Below are 22,280 nucleotides of genomic sequence, written 5' to 3'. Positions count from 1 at the left end.
AACTTGTTTCCTATTAAAAGTACATTAAAAGTTATATAGATGTGTCTATACAATGAATTACTGTATCTGTACAGTTCTGCCACACTGGTAGCTGATAAAAATCCAGAAAGTGGAAAACAAAATGGCCTCTGTGCCAGTTCACATTGTCTTTTGCTCCTTCTGCTATCCCCCCTAGGAGACAAATCTTACAGTACATGCCTCTGTCTCACATTGTGTGTGTTTGCTGATGATGCATACAGGGGGCTGGGCGTGATGTCACAGGAGGCTTGGCTGGATAACCCAATCCCCTGACTGATTCACCATCTGCAACCGAACAGAAGCAGCTGCTGCACTAATTTAACTGATTTTAATGGGTGGGGGCTGTGATGATCACATGAGGGAAAGCATTGCATTCTGGATAATGGAAAAACAGATAGACAGGTAAGTAATGCGTTATGCTTCTGCAGAAGTTTAATTTTTTTTAACCTCTACCTGGAGTTCCCCTTTAACAGCTGCTGCTGCCCTAGGCACAAAACCTGAAGACGCCCCATCGTGGTTTTGGCCACATGTATTTCTTTACATGTAGAAACATTGTCTGAATCGCATTTTCATGGTTTTTAAGTGCTTATAACATAAATTTCCCCATTGAATCAATAATTAGAGCCGTCTGCATTTTGTCTGATGGAATTCTCACCCCCGGATTGGTAGATTGGTAGGTAATAGCTCCAGGCATCACAGCCATACCAGACCTGAACATACCCCCTTCAAAAAGTCACCAGATTTACTGGCAAGTTTGACCAGAAGATGGGAGACTAAAAAATGAAAACAAAAAAAGTTGTTTTTCCCCCTGCTCCCTGGTACTGCTACCCTGCAAGGTGCTGCCCTAGGCACCGGCCACAGGTGCCTTGTGGTAAATACCACTGTACTGCTGTGTGTGTCTAGTATCTCCTCTCTATAGTACAGTGTGATACTACTTGTCCTGCATTGCTCTTTATCTGGCCCAGGGTGAGTTGCTCCTATGGGCACCAGGTGAGGACGGCTTTCTGTTATTTTTCTGGGACCCTGTGTGATCCCTATAGGACCTGAAAATAGAAAGAAATTAAGCGTCTCTTGTTGCTATTTCTGACTGTTGTGTATGAAGACTTGCTGTAACCATATTAGTTAGCTGCTTATTTTCCTTTAAATTTTCTTTTTTTTTTTCTTATTTTGTGGGATTTAGAACCAATTACCAGTTTTCCATAGAGTTTTGGTCTCAACATACAATGGTTTCAACATACAATGGTCGTCCTGGAACCGATTAATATTGTATGTTGAAGGACCACTGTACTAATTATGTCATTATTCATATAGTAGCAGGTAAGAGAATGATGAGTTGTATGTGAACTTGTCGCCTATAAAGGATTATTGCAGGATTCAGGTCACTGGGACAGAGGTATTTATTTAAGGCATCTGGTAGAAATTGTGGTGCAGGATACTACAGTAGTTCACATGTCATTATATACTTTTACTTTGTGTATTATTTTACTGCACCCCCCGCCTGTCTGCCTTTTTTCATTTTCGTGGGACTTCTCTTTTAATTCAATAACAAGCACAATAATATAAAATAAAACATTTTATAAAATTAAAATTAAAATACTAAAAATCATAAAATTTCATTAAGCAAGTAAACAGACAACACATTTCTTGCAAAGAATTTCTTGACAAAATTTCTTTGTCATTAGTCAAGTCTTTTGAAAATCAGATTTGCCTTTTATCTCTGTATGAGAAACAAATGTTATACCAGAAGCTTCTTTCCCAGTCCAGTATAGTGTCTCCTGTACTATATACTGATCAGGGGCTAGCTGGCAAATTTTAGCCTGGGGGGCAAGCACATGACTGACCCATGAGTACCGTCCAATTGTTGTCGTACATTCACATGTACTAAATCAGCTCTCAATTTGATGTTGCATATTTTAGGAATTTGTATTGATGAAATCGGCAGCATCAAATCTGCAATGGATTGAGTAAGTGTGAATAGACTCTTAAAAGGATTATCCAAGATTACAAAAAAGCACAGCAACTTTTTAGCAAAAACAGCACTACCTCTGTCCTCAGGTTGTGTGTGGTATTACAATTAGGCTTTATTCACGTCAATGGAACTGAGCTGCAAAACCCACCCTGAAACAAACTGAGACAAAAGTGGTCCTGTTTCTGGAAGAAAGCAGCCATGTTTTTCTAAGCCTGGATAACCTCTTTAGGCCAGGTTCACACACAGTAAGACACCGGTCGTTCTGTGACCCGACCATGTCTCAGAACGGCTGGTGGCAGTGAAGTTCCTTCCAGCCAGTACTGCAGTACCAGACGGATTAATTTCATTTCAGTGCAAGAGCCGCACTTTCAATTGTGTAAACTGACTGTTCTGTGAGGCCGCTATTCAATTAATAGCGGCCGCTAAAAAATGACATGTCAGCAGACGTGCTGGAGACATAGAAGTGACTGGACATTTAGTGCTGTTGATCACCGACTGTAAAGGTTTAATATAATCCATTACAAACTGAAGTGTCATGGAGGCAGAACCGAGCAACAGCAGCATCTTCTTACTCTGCTTCTACCTGCTCTGACTGATCCTGACTGACTGACATATAGGGTGGTGCTGCTGCCTTCACTGTGAGACTTCAGCTGGTTATAAAAAGGACAATTTTTAAAGGCGACTAAAGGTCCTGTCACTTATCTTTTCCTAACATCTGACTGGCAGGATCTGCAGCTGTGTATCTGACAGATTCCCTATCAGGGTGTGTTTACACGTACAAGGCCTGCAGCAGTTTTGATGGAGCAGATTTGCTTTAAATCTGCAATTTCAAATCTGTGCCATCAAATCTGCTGCAGATCCATGTGAACGCACCCTAAAGGGGCTATCCAGGATTAAAAAAAACATGGCTGCCCCCCCCCCCAAAAAAAAAACAAAAAAAAAACAGCGCCATTCTTTTCCTTAGTTTGTGTATAATTTTGCAGCTTATTTCAATTGAAGTGAACACAGCTTAATTGTAATACAACCCACAACCTAATGGCAGGTATGGCACTGATTTTAAAAGAAACTACGTTTTTTAAAAAAAATCCTGGATAATGCCTATAGCCTAACTACAGTATCTCTGTCTACATACTGCATAAAGGCTGCATAGGTAAAAAGCTTCTGATCTTAAAATGTAGCGGTTGGTTGTGTGGGATTGTATGTGACAGGCAGGAAGATAACTTTAAGGCTATGTTCACACTACGTAAAACTACGGCCGTAGTTCTCGCCGCAGAACTATGGCCGTAGTTTTGCGGTGTGTGACATAGTCTATTTTCAATGGGATCTCGGCCGGAGTGTAAACACATCGTATATGCTCCGGCCGGGATCCTGTGCGGCGCCGGAAAAAACTGACAGGTCCGTTTTCTGCGGCCGGAATTCACAGAAAGACCTGTCAGTTCACACAGTGAAGCGAGAGGCTCCGGCCACTCGCTTCACTGTGGGCTATGGGAAGCTCTGATGCGGGCGCACGCTGATGCTCCCGCATGAGAGCTCCGCGGCCTGAAAGATCACCCGGCCAGTACTTAAGTACTTAAGATGATGCGGCCAGAGACCGGCCGGGGTCACGGCACATGTGAACATAGCCTAATACTGGGTCCAATTACCTGCAATACTTCTATAGATCTCTAAAGTCTTAGTTACCAAATAACAGCGGTATGCAAGAAGTAAATGTTATCACCATACATGTTATCCCCACACTGTTACTCACCAACCGAGACTGAGATGGATCTTACCAATAATACCAGTATACAAGTAACACAACCACAACCAATCCATGACCACTACATAATGACTAATACTACTATACTCATACTGAATAAATCCACTATATAAACACAAATATTACCAATGATACATAGGGCAAATAATATACCATGACCACTACCATCTTCATGACACAGTTACTAGAAAATACAACTGTACTGTTGTACTGAATAAAATCCACTATGAAAACACCAATATATTACCTAAGCAGTGACCATATAGAGGTAGATCCAGCCTACACAGGTTCTGAAGATGTTATAATGCATTAAGTGCAGCTACAACCAGTGACTAACAGGGGGTGCCTTCTCTGCATGAATTTCATGCACTTATTCTGATGAAGAATCAATATCCCAAAAGTGATACAAATACTGCCCTACTCCTCGCTGGCAGTAGTGTCATGAAAGTAGTGGAATAGTACAGAGCTTGCTGCTTAATCTCTATTTACAAATTAGCATCACAAGTAAAGTGACCAGTGCAAACATAACCATTAGTAAGGTGCAAACATATCCATAAACAGTACGCTGCCAAACCCTAACTTACGTTTCATATCCTTCATCAGTAGACATTTACAGCAATGTGCCACGCACCTATATTCATGCCCCCATAGCCAAATCACCTGTTACCATTACATAAGAAACAAATATTATCACCACTTCTTAACCACATATTGACTTAGACCCCCCTACCATTACTACATAACATCCGCTATACAAGAACAATAATTTCCCTCAGCATTGACCATATGGCGATAAATTAGGCTGTACACAGGTTCTGCAGACCTTTCAAGTGATTCTGTTGCTGGTATTCAGTGACTCACAGGGGAACTTTTCCTCTTGTTATACAGTTTTGTTTTTCTTCGCCATCTTGCCCCTCCCCCTGTGCAGCACCCCTGTGTGGGCCCCACCTAGTATAGCCCCCCTTTGCGGCCCCCATATAATATAGCCCCTACTTAGTATAGCCCACACATAGTATAGCCCCCCGTGTAGCAGCAACATTGTATAGCCCCCCCCCCCCCCCGTAGCCTCCACATAGCCCCCTGTGTGTAGTACCTTCGATGTGAGAAATAAAAAAGGATACTCACCACCTCCCCTGTAGTCTCGTCCTGGAGCTGCTACTTCAGAGACTTCCTGCATCAGAAGCTTACTGTTCCATCACCTCAGCGCCTGCACTCTTCTCTCCTTCTTGGCTCCGGACATGACCTCACATCTGGGCCAAGCAGGAGAGAAGTGTGCTGTCACCGTAGCGCTGGAACAGTAAACTTGAACATCACCCCAAAATCATAAATGTCCCGCCTTATCCAGGACGGTTGGGAGGTATGCATGCATCTATAGAGACACTAGTTTGATGATGTAACAAAGTGCAGCGTGCAGCCCATACATGTATGTCTTGTGATGTTTCAGTTCTGTCACCAGCTGGCTTGAACTAAGAAGGGAAAAATCCCTGATGGGGTATGGGAGTGAGCTTTCTATCTTTGGTTATTCTCAAAAACCTTCACCTGAAAGGTGCATTGACATGCCACTGAGGGTCTGCTTCAGATTTTAGGCAGCATAAACCCAAAGCAACCAGCCACATGGGAACGTACCCTAAACACAGCAAGGTAAAATGCCTTTCAGAAACAGATTGTTGCTGCTACTTTTGTAGGCTCTTATACACAGTTAGAGAAAACCAGCCCCTGTTAGAGAAAACCAGCCCCTGTGATACATATCCTATCAGGAACCCTTTCTAGAGACTTATTCCAATCATTAAAGCGCCTCTGTACCCACAATCTAACCAACCCCCAAACCACTTGTACCTTCAGATAGCTGCTTTTAATCCAAGATCTGTCCTGGGGTCCGTTCGGCAGGTGATGCAGTTATTGTCCTAAAAAACAACTTTTAAACTTGCAGCCCTGTGTCCAACAGCCATGGCCTAGATTGTGTATGCATTAGGCTGGCACACCCAATCTGTCCCAGATTGTGGGTACAGAGTCGCTTTGCCTGTTATCTTGCTACTACTGATTTGCGCAGTCTGCATCCTGTAAATGAGTTGAACAGCTCTTTAATTTTATTATTGTAAAAACAATTATATATCCGGTATACGGCTGTATACTGTGATTGCAGGCTTATACCTGTTATCTTGCTACTACTGATTTGTAGTTATCGTTAATTTTCATTATTACGTAGTTTACTCTGCACCTGACCTAATACTGTACGTACGCAAGTGCGTACCGCTAGACCGAAACGTACGCTTTTACTTTACGTTTGTAATTTGTTTGTGAATGTTAGGCGAAAACGAACCAATCACAAACTTTTTTTTTGTTCGTGTTCGGGATCCAAACCAAAAATTGGGATGTTCGCTCATTACTAGTGTTAGATTTACCCAGGCATGCTTCCCCTGCTGTCCCAAATGCATTCCAGAGGTGTTGGCATAATTTTCTGATGTTTCATTGTGCACTTGGTGACCTCCTAGTAGTCGAATATTGATTTCCAGGTCCCACGTGTTTATCTCCCATACACTATAATGGGATTTAAAATTCGTTCAAATATACGAATATCGGGAGCTATTCAAATCGAATTTCAAATTATCGAATATTTCACTATTCGCTCATCTCTAGAGTTAAAACATTGGCACAAACAACAACCCTATCAGTAAACATTGTGCAATATCGAACGAGCCTTGTATTTTAAGAACATCGCCCAGTCATGCCACAGTGCTTGTCCAGAAATGCTGGACACTATTAGTATTACTTGTGAAGTCTTGTTTCTGGATGATACTGTTCTTGGTTGCGATGTGCACTCTGTACAGCCATTAAACTAGTGTGGAGATGCATTTAAAAATGTTTAATGCGTTTAAAAATGTTTGTTTCGACCATGGGCATTAAATTTGATGATGGGGTTTAGTTTATTCAAATGTATCATAATTAACTAGGGATATTTTCTAACTGAATATTATATTAACTGGGATCTAAAGGGGGAACATTACTTGATAGATTAAACAAAAATGTTTTTCTTTGGACTTTTCTTAGCGTATAGACACATTCATGTGCAAGATTGATGACTGGTGATTTACTCATAAACATCAGGCACAGGAGCATTAAAGGGGTAGTGCGGGGGTAAAAAATTATTCACAGACTAACACACATTACAAAGTTATACAACTTTGTAATGTATGTTATGTCTGTGAATGGCCCCCTTCCCCGTGTCCCACCACCTCCACCCGTGTACCTGGAAGTGTGGTGCGCTATACTCACCTGTCACGGGCTCTGTTCACATAATGTTGTAATTGAGTGGATGGCCGTCATTTAATGGCAAATATGTGCTGTTATTTTAAAACAACGGCTGTTGTATTGAAATAATGGAAGTTATTTACCGTTATATGGCGGCCATCCACTCAATTTCAACATTGTGTGAACAGAGCCTTTCTGTGTTTTCAATCCACTCCTGGTTTTGGTTGCTATGAGGACCTGACATGAGGACCAAATACAGCCTCAAATATACATAGTGTGAACCCAGGTTGATCAAAGTTGTATAACTTTGTAATGTGTGTTATTCTGTGAATAATTTCTGAGCGCCGCACTACCCCTTTAAAATTCAACAAACAGCAGTGCATGACTGAAGTACAATAAGGGTCCTATTCCACGGGCCAAGGAGGGCCCAATCAACGATGTAAACGAGCGGCAATCTGCTAGATTACTGGGCCTATTCCCTATGGCCCGATGATCGTTGAGCGAGGGCTGCAAGAACATCATTACCGATGTCCTTGCAGCCCTTGGGGCATCATACATTACCTGTCCAGGCTTCTTCTCCGCGCTGTCTTCATCCCCGAGTCCCGCGCTCTCTATCTTCAGAATGGCGGTCAGCTTACAGGCCACATTTAGCCAATCACAGGTCGCAGGGGTCCCGGCCTGTGATTGGCTGAGCGCTCCGTCAGCTGACCAGCCATTCTGAAGATAGAGCGCGTGGGAGCCGGAGAGGAAGACAGAGCGGACAAGAAGCCTGGACAGGTAATGTATGATGCTGCTGCTTGTCAAATCGTCGGTCGCCCGCCGCACACCGCTATTCAACCGTAGCGATGCGCGGTGGGGAAACGATGATTTTAGGTCTGGCCCTAAATAAATGATCAGCCGATGACACGATCATCGGCTGATCGTTCTCTCTATTTCACCGAACGATAATCGACCGAATCGGGCCAAATGGGGCCGATCCGGCCGATTATCGTTACTGTGGAATAGGGCCCTAACAGTATGCTACCAGACACGGTTTTGATGATTGACTGAAGATGTAACCTAACAGGTGATTTAAAAGGTTAAAATCACCCAGGAGAATTGTGGATAATGATGACCACTGTGTACTGACAGGTGCAATTTGTTGTTACTTTTCAGCTTTTTGACTTACATGTACGCCCTGCTGGGGGGGCCGCACTATGGAGTGGGCTGAGGAGCTGAGCTTGCTTCATAGCGGGTGAGGACCAGCAGCTATCAGCAGCCAGGCCCTCATACTCAATGGTGGGCTGCTGCAATTATACGGCAGCCCACCATTAACCCTTTAAACCTTGCCATCATTTAAGTGACAGGAGCAGCTCCTGCGAGGGTCCAGATCACACTGCTTGACCACTAGAGAGGTACATAGTTTATCAGAAGTTCGCCGATAAACACTGATCCCTGCTCTGCTATGGCATAGCAGTGATCAATGGGACCAATCTAATGTATATATGTAATAGTCCCCTAGGGGGACTAAAAAAGTGTAAATAAATAATTATTTTTAAAAAATACCCCAAAGCCCCTCCCATAATAAAAGTTTAAATCCCCCCCTTCCCATTTTTATAAATAAAACAAATAAAAATAACGAAATAAATAAACGTATTATATACCATAGGGTGCGTAACTGTCAAATCTATTAAAATAAAAACAATAATTTTCCCGCAGGGTGAACGGCATGAATAAAAGGCAGTAAAAAACACCAAAATTGCTGATTTTATAAATTACATTTTATACATAGAAAAAATTTATAAACAGTGATGAATATGTCTGATCTACATAAATATGTTACTAATAAAAACTAGGGATTTGTAACTCAAAAAATTATGCCCAATACAGCCCTGTAGGTGAAAAAATAAAAGTGTTATAAGAGTCACAATAGGGCCAATATATATATATATATATATATATATATATATATATATATATATACACACACATATATATTTGTAAAAAAAAAAAGCATGCATATCACTGTGTTCAGACTGACCTATAGAGTAAAGATATCATGTAAGTTTGTAACTTTTACTGTAAAGTGCATTACCTAACCATGGAAACCCCCCAAAATTTGTGGAATTGCCTTTTTTGGTGCAAATTCACCCTATAAATGATTTTATTAGAGTTATGTCACTCATTTTATGGTAGATTGAAGGGTGCCATTACAAAGTACACCTGTTCCTGAAAAAACAAGCCCTGACATGGCCCTGTGTATCTTTCTGTGTAAATGGACCCTGAGAACATGAGGAAGAAAAGACGAAAATGGAAAAATTGAAATTTGGCGCAGTCCTTAACCCCTTAACGACATCGGGCGTAAGTATACGCCCCCGCAGGGTGGGCTTTAACGCAAACGGGCGTATACTTACGCCCGATGTTTCCCCGATCGCTGTGTGTTCGTCGGCACGGGGGGTGATTAACCCCTCCCGTGCCGACGATCGCTGCTATATGCTGATCAATACAGATCAGCATATAGCAGCTAAAAACAGCTTTCCGGGTCATCGGTGACCCGGTGACCCGGAAAGCAATGGCGATTGGTGCTGTCCGAATTAGCACCAATTGCCATAAGTGTCCCCACCAAAGATGGCGCCGATGCCACCCCCACGATTGCCGTGATAGGCCGGCCAGTACCGGCCGGCCCATCACGGCAATCATACTGTAAAAACACAGTTTTGCCGGGTTCTGCACCCCTCAGCTAGGTAGCTGAGGGGTGCAGAACAGGTGTGTGTGGTGCAGGTGTACCATACTCACCTGATCTGGGCGTCCGGAGCGACGATCTGTGGTCCGCGCCGTCCTCGCGTCTTCTTCGCTTCACTTCCGGGTTTGGTCGTCCAGCGTCGGAAATCTTCGGAAACGCTCGGGTCCTTGGGTTCGGCGGGTCTCGGCAATCTCCGGCAGCGTCGCTCTACTGCCCCCTAGCGGCTGATCAGTGAATATCATTCACTGATCAGTTGCTTTGGGTTAAAAAGATTTTTTTTTTTTTTTTGCGCCCTAACGCCGCTGAGTGCTGATCAGCATCGCACATAAGTGCGCCGCTGATCAGCAACTCCTCCATTTTGGCGTAGGGGCGTTTTTTCCCCCCTATATCCTACCGCCACTGCCTGCTGATAAGTGCCGCACATAAGTGGCGTTTTTTTTTTAACGGTACATGTTCCACATATGTGCCCGTCACCAGTGGGGTCCATATGCTCACTGCACACCTTGTTGGATTTCTTATGGGGTGTAGTTTCCATAATGGGGTCACTTGTGGGGGGTTTCTACTGTCCTGGCAGCACAGAAGCTTTTTAATTGTGACATGGCCTCCATCCTCCATTCCAGCCTCTAAATGGCGCTCTGTCCCTTTGGTGGCTTGCCCTGTGCCAATATGGCACATTATGTCCACATGTGGGGTATTTTCGTACTCAGGGGAAATTACCCTACTCGTTTTGTGTTCACTTTCTTTTTTAACCCCTTGTGGAAAAGGAAAAAAATCAAGGCTAGACTAACATATAGTGTAAAAAATGTTTAATTTTTACACTAAATTATTGATCTTGTCTTGATTTTTTCATTTTCACAAGGGGTTAAAAGATAAAAAAAACACTTAATGTGTAGAGCGATTTCACCTGAGTACGGAAATACCCCACATGTGGACATAAAGCACCATGCAGGTGCAGGGTAAGCCTCCAAAAGGAAGGAGCGCCATTTGGCTTTTGGAGGCTGGATTTGGCTGGAATGGATTTCGAGGGGCCATGTTGCATTAAAAAGGCCCCTGTGTTGCCAAGACAGTTGAAACCCCCCACAAGTGACCCTATTATGGAAACTACACCCCTCAGGGAATGTAACAAGGGGTGTAGTAAGCATATGGACCCCACTGGTGACGGGCACAAATGTGGAACAATATGGCGTGAAAATAAAATATAAAAATTTTTACACTATATTGTTGGTCTAGCCCTAAATTTTTCAGTTTCACAAGAGGTTAAAAGAGAAAAAAAAAACACATAATGTGTAGAGCAATTTCCCCCGAGTCCGTAAATACCCCACATGTGGACATAAAGCGCCATGTGGGTGCAGGGCAAGCCTCCGAAGGTAAGGAGCGCCATTTGGATTTTGGTGGTTGGATTTCGCCAGAATGGATGATGAACGCCATGTCGCATTTACAGAGCCCTCGTGCTGCCAAAACACTGGAAACCCCCCACAAGTGACCCCATTCTGGAAACTACACCCTCAAGGAATCTAACAAGGGGTGCAGTGAGGATATGGACCCCTTGATGGGGGCACATTTGTGCCGTGAAAGTGAAAAAATGAAAATTTTCACTTTCACGTCACATTGTTCCACATTTGTGCCCGTCACCACTGGGGTCCATATCCTCATTGCACCCCTTTCTTAGATTCCTTGAGGGGTTAAGTTTCCAGAATGGGATCACTTGTGCTGGGTTTCCAGTGTTTTGGCAGCACGAGGGCTCTGTAAATGCGACATGACCCTTGAAATCCATTCCAGTAAAATACAGCTTCCAAAAGGCAATTGGCGCTCCTTCCCTTTGGAGGCCCGTCCTGCGCCCGCTTGGCACTTTATGTCCACATGTGGGGTATTTCTGTACTCGGGAGAAACTGCGCTACACGTTTGGTGTGTTTTTTTTCTTTTATACCCTTGTAAAAATGAAAAATGAAGGTTAAAACAACATTTTAGTGTAAAAAATTGAATTTTTCCTTTTTTACACCACATTGTTCTGAAAATCTGTGAAGCACCTGTGGGGTCTAGATGCTCACCGCACCCCTTGTTACATTCCTTGAGGGGTGCAGTTTTCTAAATGGTGTCCCCTTAGGGGTGTTTTTTAGGTTTTGGCACCCCAGAGCCTCTGCCAACCTGAAGTGGTACAGTCAAAAATGACCAAATATAACGGAGGCGTTAAAATTCACTAGGCGCTCCCTTATATCTGAGGCTTGTGGTTGCGTCAAATAGTGCAATAGGGCCACATATGGGGTATTTCTATAAACTGCAGAAACGGGGCTATCAATATTGGGGTGCATTTCTCTGCTAATAGGTTTATCATTATGAAATATATTGGATTACAATAAAATCTCTGCACAGAAAATAAATAATTTCTTACAAACTTAGCTTTTATTTCTGTGACTCCCATAAAGGGTTAAAAAACATTCTTGCAGAGTTTGGGGGTGCAGTTTCTGAAATGGGGTGCTTTGTGGGGCTTTCTAACATACAGTCCCCTCAAATACACTTTTAAGGCTGGGTTCACACTATGTATATTTGAGGCTGTATTTGGTCCTCATGTCAGGCCCTCATAGCAACCAAAACCAGGAGTGGATTGAAAACACAGAAAGGATCTGTTCACACAATGTTGAAATTGAGTGGATGGCCGCCATATAACAGTAAATAACGGCCATTATCTCAATACAACAGCCGTTGTTTTTAAATAACAGCAAATATTTGCCATTAAATGACGGCCTAAACCTGAACAGGTCCCTAAAAATATCTGATTTTGAAATTTTACAGAAAATTTGGAAAATTGCTGCTAATGTTTTAAGCTTTCTATTGTCTAAAAAAAAATAAAAATAAATGCTACCAACATAAAGTAGACATGTTGCTAATGCTATTTAATATATAATTTATGTGGCATAACCATTTTCGGTATAAGCAGAAAGGTTTCAAAGTTGGAAAAATGCATTTTTTCACAATTTTTCACGTTATTTTGGTGTTTTTCATAAAGATTTGTTATAAGTATCGACTCCATTTTACCAGAAATGTAAAGTACAATATGTCACGAGAAAACAATCTCAGAATCGGCTGGATAGGTAAAAGCATCCAGAAGTTATTAATGAATAAAGTGACACTGGTCATATTCATAAAATTTGTCTCTGTCCTTAAGGCCATTTCAGGCTCTGTCCTTAAGGGGTTAAGGCCATTTTTGGCTGTGTCCTTAAGGGGTTAATGGATGTTCTTTTTTTACGTTGCATAATATTTTTACAACATGTTGCTATGTTGGTGTTCATTTGTGGGGATGTTTTTTTTTTAATTCTGTTCATTTTTGTAAGTCAACCTAAATCTATGTTAAACACTGGCAAGTTTACAGTGTGATTCACATATAAAGTACGTGTCTTTCCACAAGCCTGGATAAATCCAGGATTGACCCTGTTTTGCCGTTATTTAAATTGGTTCCTGTTGGCTCACTAGATTCATTTGATTACAGTGCTGTAATTTACCTCATTGGAAACATTAGGAGTCATTAGAAAAAAATGTGCTGTAAAATGCACCAAAAAATAGCCAGTGCCTTCATGATGGCCTAAACAATAAATTACAATTAGAGATGAGAGAATCAATCGAAAATTCATTTCACGAATATTAGGTCGGATATGCGAATATTTGAGAACCACATGTAAACGAATCTCAATAAAACAGCCAAACCATTGCAGCTACAGTAGTTGGACTATTACAGAGTAATGTTTTGTACAACAGCTATTGCAGTGACAATGCCAAAAATTGGAAAATGTAAATTTTTTAAAAATGTCAATTAGCTAGTCAATAATGACATTTTCACCCTGGACTGCAGTGGACATTAGTGTATAAGGTTTGGTGGACGTTGGTGCATAAAATCTGAAATCTTTCTAATAAAATATTTAACACGTTTCCAATCCTCCTTCAAGTCCCCTTTCACCTCCCCTTGTGTGGCACCGTTTGTCTCCCGTTAATTTAAGTGGCTCCAATGTAAGTGTCAATTTAATTTCAATTTAAATTATTCAATTTAATTTTATTTAATTAATTTAATAATTGATCTAATAATTCTTAATTTTTTTTAGTTTAATTTAGTTCCATTTATATTATTCACTGCTCATTGAATAAACATTGATCTGTCTTCTGGCACTTCGGCAGCAATGCCGAATGGAGGTCACACCTAGGTTAAATTTGGGTCAGTATTCAGACAGCTCATCGTGTCCCTCCAGCACCTCATCCTGTTACGATAACATAACAAACCCTATCCCTTGGTAGTAGATGATTTAAAATGTTCCAATCCTTCTTCAAGTACCCTTTCACCTCTCCTTGTGTGGCACCCTTTGTCTCCCCTGTTTAAAGCGACTCTGTACCCACAATCTGTCCCCCCCAAACCACTTGTACCTTCAGATAGCTGCTTTTAATCCAAGATCTGTCCTGGGGTCAAAATGAAGCAAATGGACAGCACAATTCGCATCAAATCTGGATTTTTAAGTTTTGCTTTGCTCTTTAATTACAATAAATATCTTGTTGCTAAAGTTAAACTTTTATTATAAAATTGTTTGTCTTATGGTTCGACTAATTTATTATGTTTTTATCTTGCAGTGTCTGGGAAATCATAGGACAGCAAGGTGGTGGTCTCTCTGTGCTGAGAACTTTCCGTCTCATGAGGGTCCTGAAATTAGTGCGCTTTATGCCAGCATTACAGCGCCAGCTTGTAGTATTAATGAAGACAATGGACAATGTTGCCACATTCTGCATGCTGCTGATGCTTTTCATCTTCATATTCAGGTAGTTATTATAAGATTTTATGGAAAGATATCTTATGATCCAGATACTTGTATTGAAAATTACACATATAGCTGCATCATTTTGTCCAAAATGAATATATTTACGCCAACATAGTCATGCTCATCAGGATATGGGAATGTTTGTCATATATTCAAAAGATTAATTTAGTTCAAACTAACCTGTGTTAAAAGAAGGTCAACTAGCATGTACTGGGTCATTAAAGAGTTGGAAGAGACATTGGAGATTTCTGTTAAACTCTTCCTCCTGTTGTACTTTGGGGAAAGTATGAAGGTTACCTGCCTTACAGTGGAGGGGGTAAAGACCATGGAGATTTTTAGTTTTTTTGTTAGTATTCATTCATTCATTCATAAATTATCTTCATGTCCTACTATTTAAACAGTTAGCTGCTACAGAGAAAGAGAGAGATAAGAGAGATCTGTCATATAGCAGGAAGACTTTCAGATAGCATACTTGGTAGGCAGCTCAGACATGTTGCAGGGAGGAAAGCATATTCAAGTTATTTTGCAAAGGGGAATAATAGAGGCTATGTACAAAAATACAGAGAAAATCAAGCCCACACAGTGAACTATAAAGGCACACATAGAGCTCTGTGATGTATGGTAGCCTAATTGTTATGTTTTATATATATTTGCTAGTATTTTAGGAATGCATCTTTTTGGCTGCAAATTTGCATCAGAAAAGGATGGTGACACGCTTCCAGATAGAAAGAACTTTGACTCTCTGCTATGGGCTACAGTGACTGTATTCCAGGTATTGTATGTTTGGTATGTACAGAAAAAATATATATATTATTCTGCCTGAGGTGACTTTAATAATTTGACTGGTTACTTTAGATTTTAACACAGGAAGACTGGAATAAAGTTCTTTACAATGGAATGGCCTCTACGTCTTCATGGGCAGCACTTTACTTTATTGCACTGATGACTTTTGGAAACTATGTTCTATTCAACCTGTTGGTGGCTATTCTTGTTGAAGGATTTCAGACAGAGGTAACGCTTTGTGCCAGTTTATTTTGTATTTTTATTTTAAGCATGGACCTTTATCCCTTCATAACCCAGCTCAAAATGGCCTAAATCACCATGACAATTTTCATTTTTGCCTTTTCCTTTTTTCCTCCTCACCTTCTGCTTTTATTTCTCCATATTAGGGGTCATGTAAGGGCTTGTTATTTTAAAGAACAAGTGTACTTTGTAATGGTGCCTTTTAATGTACCATAATATGTATGACTGAACCTCCGAAATATATATATCTTTATTTATGCAGTGAAATTGGGAAAAAAATGTAGTTTTGTAACTTTGGGGGGGTTTCATGTTTATGTAATGCACTGATTGATTGGATAATATAATCCGTATATATATGTTCCTTCTGCACATGCCCCGTGCAGTAGGAACACATATATACATTTATACATTTGTAGACTGAAGGGGCTTTAACTGTGTGCAGGATCGCTCCAATGCGGGTGATCCCACACACATAAGTGTGGCTGGCTGCAGAGCTAATGACAGGCAGCCCTGGTCACAGTTCAGTAAAATCTTTCATACAAACAAATAATGACATATGTATGGCACAGTTGTGTCAAAAACTGATTCAGGCCATGTTCACACAGCATAAAATTACGGCCGTTGTTGCCATCAGCAGCAACGGCCGTACTTTGTACACTGAGACACACTGCCTTATCCTCTATGGGATCCCGGCCGGAGCGTATAAACATAGAATATCAAATTATATGCCGCAGGAGGAAATGATAGAGTTCATTCCATCATTTGCCTAAAAGGGGTCAGTGATTTGATCAAATCCCTAGGGAAATGATGGAACGGCGCGGTCAATTCATCATTTCCCGAGATTTGATCAAATCCCTGATTCTATCATTTCACTGCAATATATATTATTAACAAAATATAAAAAATAAACACATTACATATCCTAGCGTGCAGAATTGTCCGATCAATTAAAATATAAGAATATTGTTCCCGCTCGGTGAATGGTGTAAATGAAAAGTAAAAATAAAACACACTAGGATTGCTGATTTTTAAAAATTATATATTAGAAAAAAAAATTTTTAGGGTATAAACCCACACACCGTATACGCAGCGTATTATATTTGTCGGGCAACCTATATTTGTCGAGCACCGACCGCGCACTGCTACGTGGAATAGCGGTGCACGGCCGGCGACTGACGATATACATTATCTATGCAGGGTGCAGGGCTCCTCTTCTCCTGCTTCTCCCCGGGTCCCGTGCGCTCCTCCAGCATCAGGGCTGGAGCATCACTAGCCATGGCTGTCCCGGCTGAGTGGCCTGTCAGCCGAGACAGGCCGCCCTAATGCTGGAGGAGCGCGGGACCAGGGAGAAGCAGGAGAAGAGGAGCCCTGCACCATGCATAGGTAATGTATACTAGCACTAGCGCTTGTTTATCGGCCCCATTGGCCTGGGGAATACCATACCACCCTTACAGCCAAAAACAAATTCCACACAGGGCGCCATCTACCCTAAGGCCAGTCCATTGTATATATTTTGATGATTAATTCGAATGTGTCTGAATTTGTTCCTAATTTCTAAATAACACATCCTCTGCCTTATTAGGACCACACAAGATACCAGCAAACAGTTTTCTCACTGTGTACTTTATAAATGGCATATGCTGGTAGTTCTGTTAAACTGGTTCATTTCACGTCATTTAAATTCAGTTTTCCACCAAGTGGGAAATGATTTTGTGCTGAGTGTGTGGAATCATCAGCCGCAGCTACTGCAATAGACAGTAACTGTTTATCATAACAACACAAACTATTACTTACTCAATTTATCATTCCATTCCATCGCATCGCTGCCTAATTACATATATCCTAGACCTTTATGTTCCACTGGCACTTCATGTTTTATGAATTAGGCCAATTTTAGTGTATATTTTATTTTAATTGTTTACATTCACTGTGACGTGCAGCCAATTATTTATAGGAACTATGGGAAAATCTTTCAACTGTCCTCACATTATATTTACAGACATTTACTACTGTGTACATTAAAGCAACCATAGTGAATTTTCTGTAGAAACATAGAAACAGAAGATTGTTGGCAGAAAAAGACCACTGGGTCCATCTAGTCTGCCCTTTTAGTATTTTCTTTTTTATTATCTTAGGAGAGATGTATATTTATCCCAGGCGTGTTTAAATTCTGTTATTGTAGATTTACCAACCACCTCTGCTGGAAGTTTGTTCCAGGTATCTACTACTCTTTCAGTAAAATAATATTTTCTCACATTGCTTCTGATCTTTCCCCCAACTAACCTCTCACTGTGTCCTCTTGTTCTTGAGCTCAGTTTTTTACTTAAAACACTGCCCTCCTGAACCTTATTTAGTCCTTTAACATACTTTAACATACAAAGGTTTCAATCATGTCCCCCCTTCCCCTTCTTTCCTCCAGACTATACAGATTCAAATCCTTAAGTCTTTCCTGATATGGATTATGCCTCACACCCTCCACCACTTTTGTAGCCCCTCTTTGGACCAGTTCTATTTTATCAAGGTTCTTTTTTAGATGAGGTCTCCAGAACTGGACACAGTATTCCAGATGTGGCCTTACCGGAGCTCTATACAGCGGGATCACAGTCTCCCTCTTCCTACTGGTTATACCTCTAGCTATACACCCCAGCATATATGGTGCGTTTACACAGACAGATTTATCTGACAGATTTTGGAAGCCAAACACAGGAATGGATTTGAAAAGAGGAGAAATCTCAATCTTTCCTTTATGACCTGTTCCCTGTTTATAGTCTGTTCCTGGCTTTGGCTTCAAAGATCTGACAGATAAATCTTTCTGTGTAAACGCACCATAATGCTAAGTTTACACGAGGCGAGCCCGATCGTACGATAAACGATTTCGAAGTAACGATTTTTTAAATAACGATCAGCGTTTAGATGGTACGATATACCGTACGGAAAAATTGTTTTGCGATCGCGCGCCCGCAGCCCGCCCCCCCGCTCAACCGCAGCCCCCTGCGCCGCCCCGATCGCCACCCCCTCAGCTCCGATTGCCCCCCGGCCGACGCTCCGATCGCCCCCCTGGGCTCTGCTCCGATCGCCCCTCCTGGCTACGCTCAGATCGTCCCCTGCTCCGATCACCGCCGCCGCTTCGATCACCCCCACCGCCACGGCCAAGAGCATACGTTACCTGCTCCGCGCAGTGGTGGGTGGGGGTGGCGATCGGAGCGGCGGAGGTGGCGATCGGAGCAGCGGCGGGGGTGGTGATCGGGGCAGCGGGGGTGGCGATCAGAGCGGCGGCGTCGGCGGGGGTGCCGATCGAGCCGGCGCAGGGGGCTGCGGATGAGCGGGGGGCCGGGCGGGGGGCCGGGCGGCGGGCGGGGCTGCGGGCAGCGGGCGGCCAGACTATCGCACGACGACTGTTTACACGGAACGATCGGCGAATTTTTTGCGAACTACGAACGACGATTTATGAACATGAACATGTTAAAAGATCAAAATTAAGGATTTTTCGATCGTTCGCCGCATTTACACGCCCGATAATTGCTCCGTGTAAACTTAGCATAAGGGTCCATTTAAACAGAAAGATTATCTGACAGATTATCTGCCAAAGATTTGAAGCCAGATAATCTTTCTGTATAAATGTACCTTAAGGAGCCTAGTTGCAATCTGGGCCATATAATAACATGTACTATATCTTATGGGTTCTGCTGATTACAGGAAACGAGCTTCATATAATACAGTGGAGACTGTGACCTGTAATCAGCCGGACTGCGCACAAGGTCTGGGAGTGATGCTTCACCTGGCTGTTACTATCACAGAAAGACCCCATCCAAGCTAAACCTTTCATATGTCAAAAGTTCATTCAAATAACAGTTAACACTTTAAAGACTGCAAGCATTCACAATCAATGGCTGAACAGGTTGTCAGTGAGTCAGGACCAGGAGAAGCAGACGGGAGTGCACCAGAGGAAAGGGAGCGGTAAGCATGGTGTCTTATGCTATGCTTACACGAAACGATTATCGGGCAAATTTTCGCAATTATGATCGCATTGAGCGATAATTGTTCAGTGTAAACGCAGCAAACGATCAAGCGATTAGCTAAAAATCGTTCATTTTGATCTTTGAACATGTTAATTAATAGTCGTTGATCGTTCGCAAAAAATTTGCAGATCGTTCCCTGTAAACAGTCGTTCACTGATTTTTCCTATGTGCAAGATAGGCTTAAACGTAGCATTATGGTGCGTTTACACAGAGAGATTTATCTGACAGATTGTGTCTGTGTAAACGCACCATTAGGCGTTTCCACACTGTATTTTTGCTCAGTATTTTGCAACCAAAACCAGGAATGGATTTAAAACACAGAAAGGCTATGCTCACACACTGTTGAAATTTAGTAGATGGCCATCATTTTATGACAAATAATGCCCATTATTTCATAACAACGGCCAATGTTTTAAAAAACTGCCAATTATTTACCATTAAATGACGGCCATCCACTAAATTTCAACAGTGTAAACAAAGCCTTCCCTTACGTCCCATTGGCATCACAACATATGGGGTAAATTCGCCCCTGCGAGCCCCTGGGACGAAGGAATATTTAATGAAAAAATAACAATTAAATTTTAATCCCCTCCTCCATGAGGTATAAATAGGCTCCACCTCCCCCTAGACCTCAGTCTTTTTTTACTTCGCAAACAATCCCACGGTAGTGGACTCAATGACAATACCATGGACATACCAGCTGGCGTATATCTTTCCTCCCATAGCCATGATTCCCAGAGTTTGACTAAGATCAGTCTAGATCAGTCGTAGTAATAACAATAACTCCCTTCTGGCCGAAGAGGTCATGGTTCACCCTGCCCATGAATATGAGCAGAGGGGAATTTTGGAGGTTACCTCTGCATCCGGATCTAATATCCCAGGGTCAACATCTGTGCAGGAATCTTTCCAGCCTCAGCTTGACAGCTTGGAGACTGAGAGGACCGTATTAGACTCTAGTTTTTCTGAGAAGGTATAGTATACCCTTTTTCACGCTCGTAGTAGCACTACAAATAAATCTTTTGCACGTATTTGGAAGATTTTAAGATTGGTGTGCAAGCAGGAGTATTGATGGACTTAAACCTTCTACTCCACAGTCATTGGAGTTTTTACAGGAACTCTTCTATAAAGGATTAAAACCTAGTTCCATCAAGGTGCAGATAGCAGCCCTCTCTGCACACCTAAACTCACGCTTTTTTTCAGATCTTGGAGGTAAAGAATTTTGGTAAAGCAGGTAGACCCATGGGACTTATCCTTTGTGTTGAGACGCCTGTGTCTTCCTCCATTTGAGCCTTGGGAGGAAGTAGACTTCAAGTTAACTCTTTTACTAGCCATTACCTCTGCTAAGAGAGTTGGAAAACTTCAAGCCTTGGCTCCGCATCTTCATACGTGATTTTTTTTCCCAAGACAAGGTTATCCTTAGGTTCCTCCCAGGATTCCTGCCTAAGGTGACTTGATTTGCCAACATCAACCAGCCTATAGTATTGCCTGTATTTTCTCCTACTGGATCATCTGAAGAAGACTTGGATCTTTCTTTATTGGACATATCCAGAGCTATCAAGATCTATCTACATAGAGTAGGTGATTTTCGTAAAGACGAGAATTTCTTTATCCCTCTCGCAGGAAAGAATTAGGGGAGGAAGGCTTCAAAACCTTCAATATCCAGATGGATCTGTGACTCCATTGCCTTATGTTACTTCTCCGCAGATCTGGATCCACCAAAATTTACCAGGGCTCATTCTACTAGAGCTGTGGCCTCCACTTGGGCAGAGCGTGCCGCTGTGCCACTTGAGGACATATGCCAGGCAGCTACCTGGTCGTCTTTGACTACCTTTGTGAGATATTTCAGGCTGGATAATTCTTTCTTGTCAAGAACAACCTTTGAAAGATCTGTTCTTAATGCGGATGTAATAAATAACCCGCCCATTGGGGATAATGCTTGCTAATTCCCCATAAAGAATGTTGTGATGCCAATGGGAAGTAAGGGAAGCTAAAATTATTATGTTAATTTGTTTTCCCTGAGACCCATTGGCATCACAAGACTCCCTCCCTGTGTTTTATGTTTCTTTATAATTAGAGGTCTAGGGGGAGGTGGAGCCTATTTATACCTCATGGAGGAGGGGATTAAAATGTAATTGTTATTTTTTCATTAAATATTCCTTCGTCCCAGGGGCTCGCAGGGGCGAATTTACCCCATATGTTGTGATGCCAATGGGTCTCAGGGAAAACAAATTAACATAATAATTTTAGCTTTCTGTGTTTCCAATCCACTCCTGGTTTTGGTTGCAAAATACTGAGTAGAAATAGTGTGTGAACCCAGCCTTAGGCCGGGTTCACACTACATATAACACCAGACGTTGTGTGCCGCAGCCAGGTCACAGGAGATCATCCCGGCCGGTACTGCAGTACTGGCCGGATGATCTTCATTTCTGCTGAATTCGGATGCAGGTGCACCAGTGTGCGGCCGCATCCAAATTCACCGCTGAACACTATGGAGCGTGTGGCTGGAGCTGCACACTCCAACGTGTGAACTAACAGGTCTGTGCGGCTGCTATTCAATGAATAGCGGCCGCAGAAAACTGACATGTCAGTTTTTCATGCGGCCGAAGTGTATACTATGGGGGACATTTCTAAAGTACAGTGTTTTTTACGCCGGGCTTAAAAAGGGTATTGCTTCTACATAAATCCTGATTGTTCGGAGCCTCTCTTTTGAAAGCTCAGAGCTTAGAGC

At 42.1% G+C, this 22,280-nt stretch overlaps 1 protein-coding gene across 1 annotated transcript in view; it reads left to right on the top strand.

Moving 5' to 3' along the window:
* The window catches only part of CACNA1G (calcium voltage-gated channel subunit alpha1 G), a 359,907-nt gene that overhangs the window by 128,473 nt on the left and 209,154 nt on the right, over positions 1–22,280 (top strand). Inside the window, exons 10-12 of the mRNA XM_069953244.1 lie at positions 14,326–14,511; positions 15,168–15,282; positions 15,366–15,521. Of these exons, the coding sequence (XP_069809345.1) occupies positions 14,326–14,511; positions 15,168–15,282; positions 15,366–15,521 (457 nt within the window). The remainder of the gene's footprint in view (positions 1–14,325; positions 14,512–15,167; positions 15,283–15,365; positions 15,522–22,280) is intronic.

This window comes from Dendropsophus ebraccatus, chromosome 14 (genome assembly GCF_027789765.1).
Source record: "Dendropsophus ebraccatus isolate aDenEbr1 chromosome 14, aDenEbr1.pat, whole genome shotgun sequence".
Taxonomy (NCBI): domain Eukaryota; kingdom Metazoa; phylum Chordata; class Amphibia; order Anura; family Hylidae; genus Dendropsophus; species Dendropsophus ebraccatus.
The sequence above is the reverse complement of the archived record's forward strand: the minus strand, read 5'-3'. Positions and strand labels throughout refer to the sequence as shown.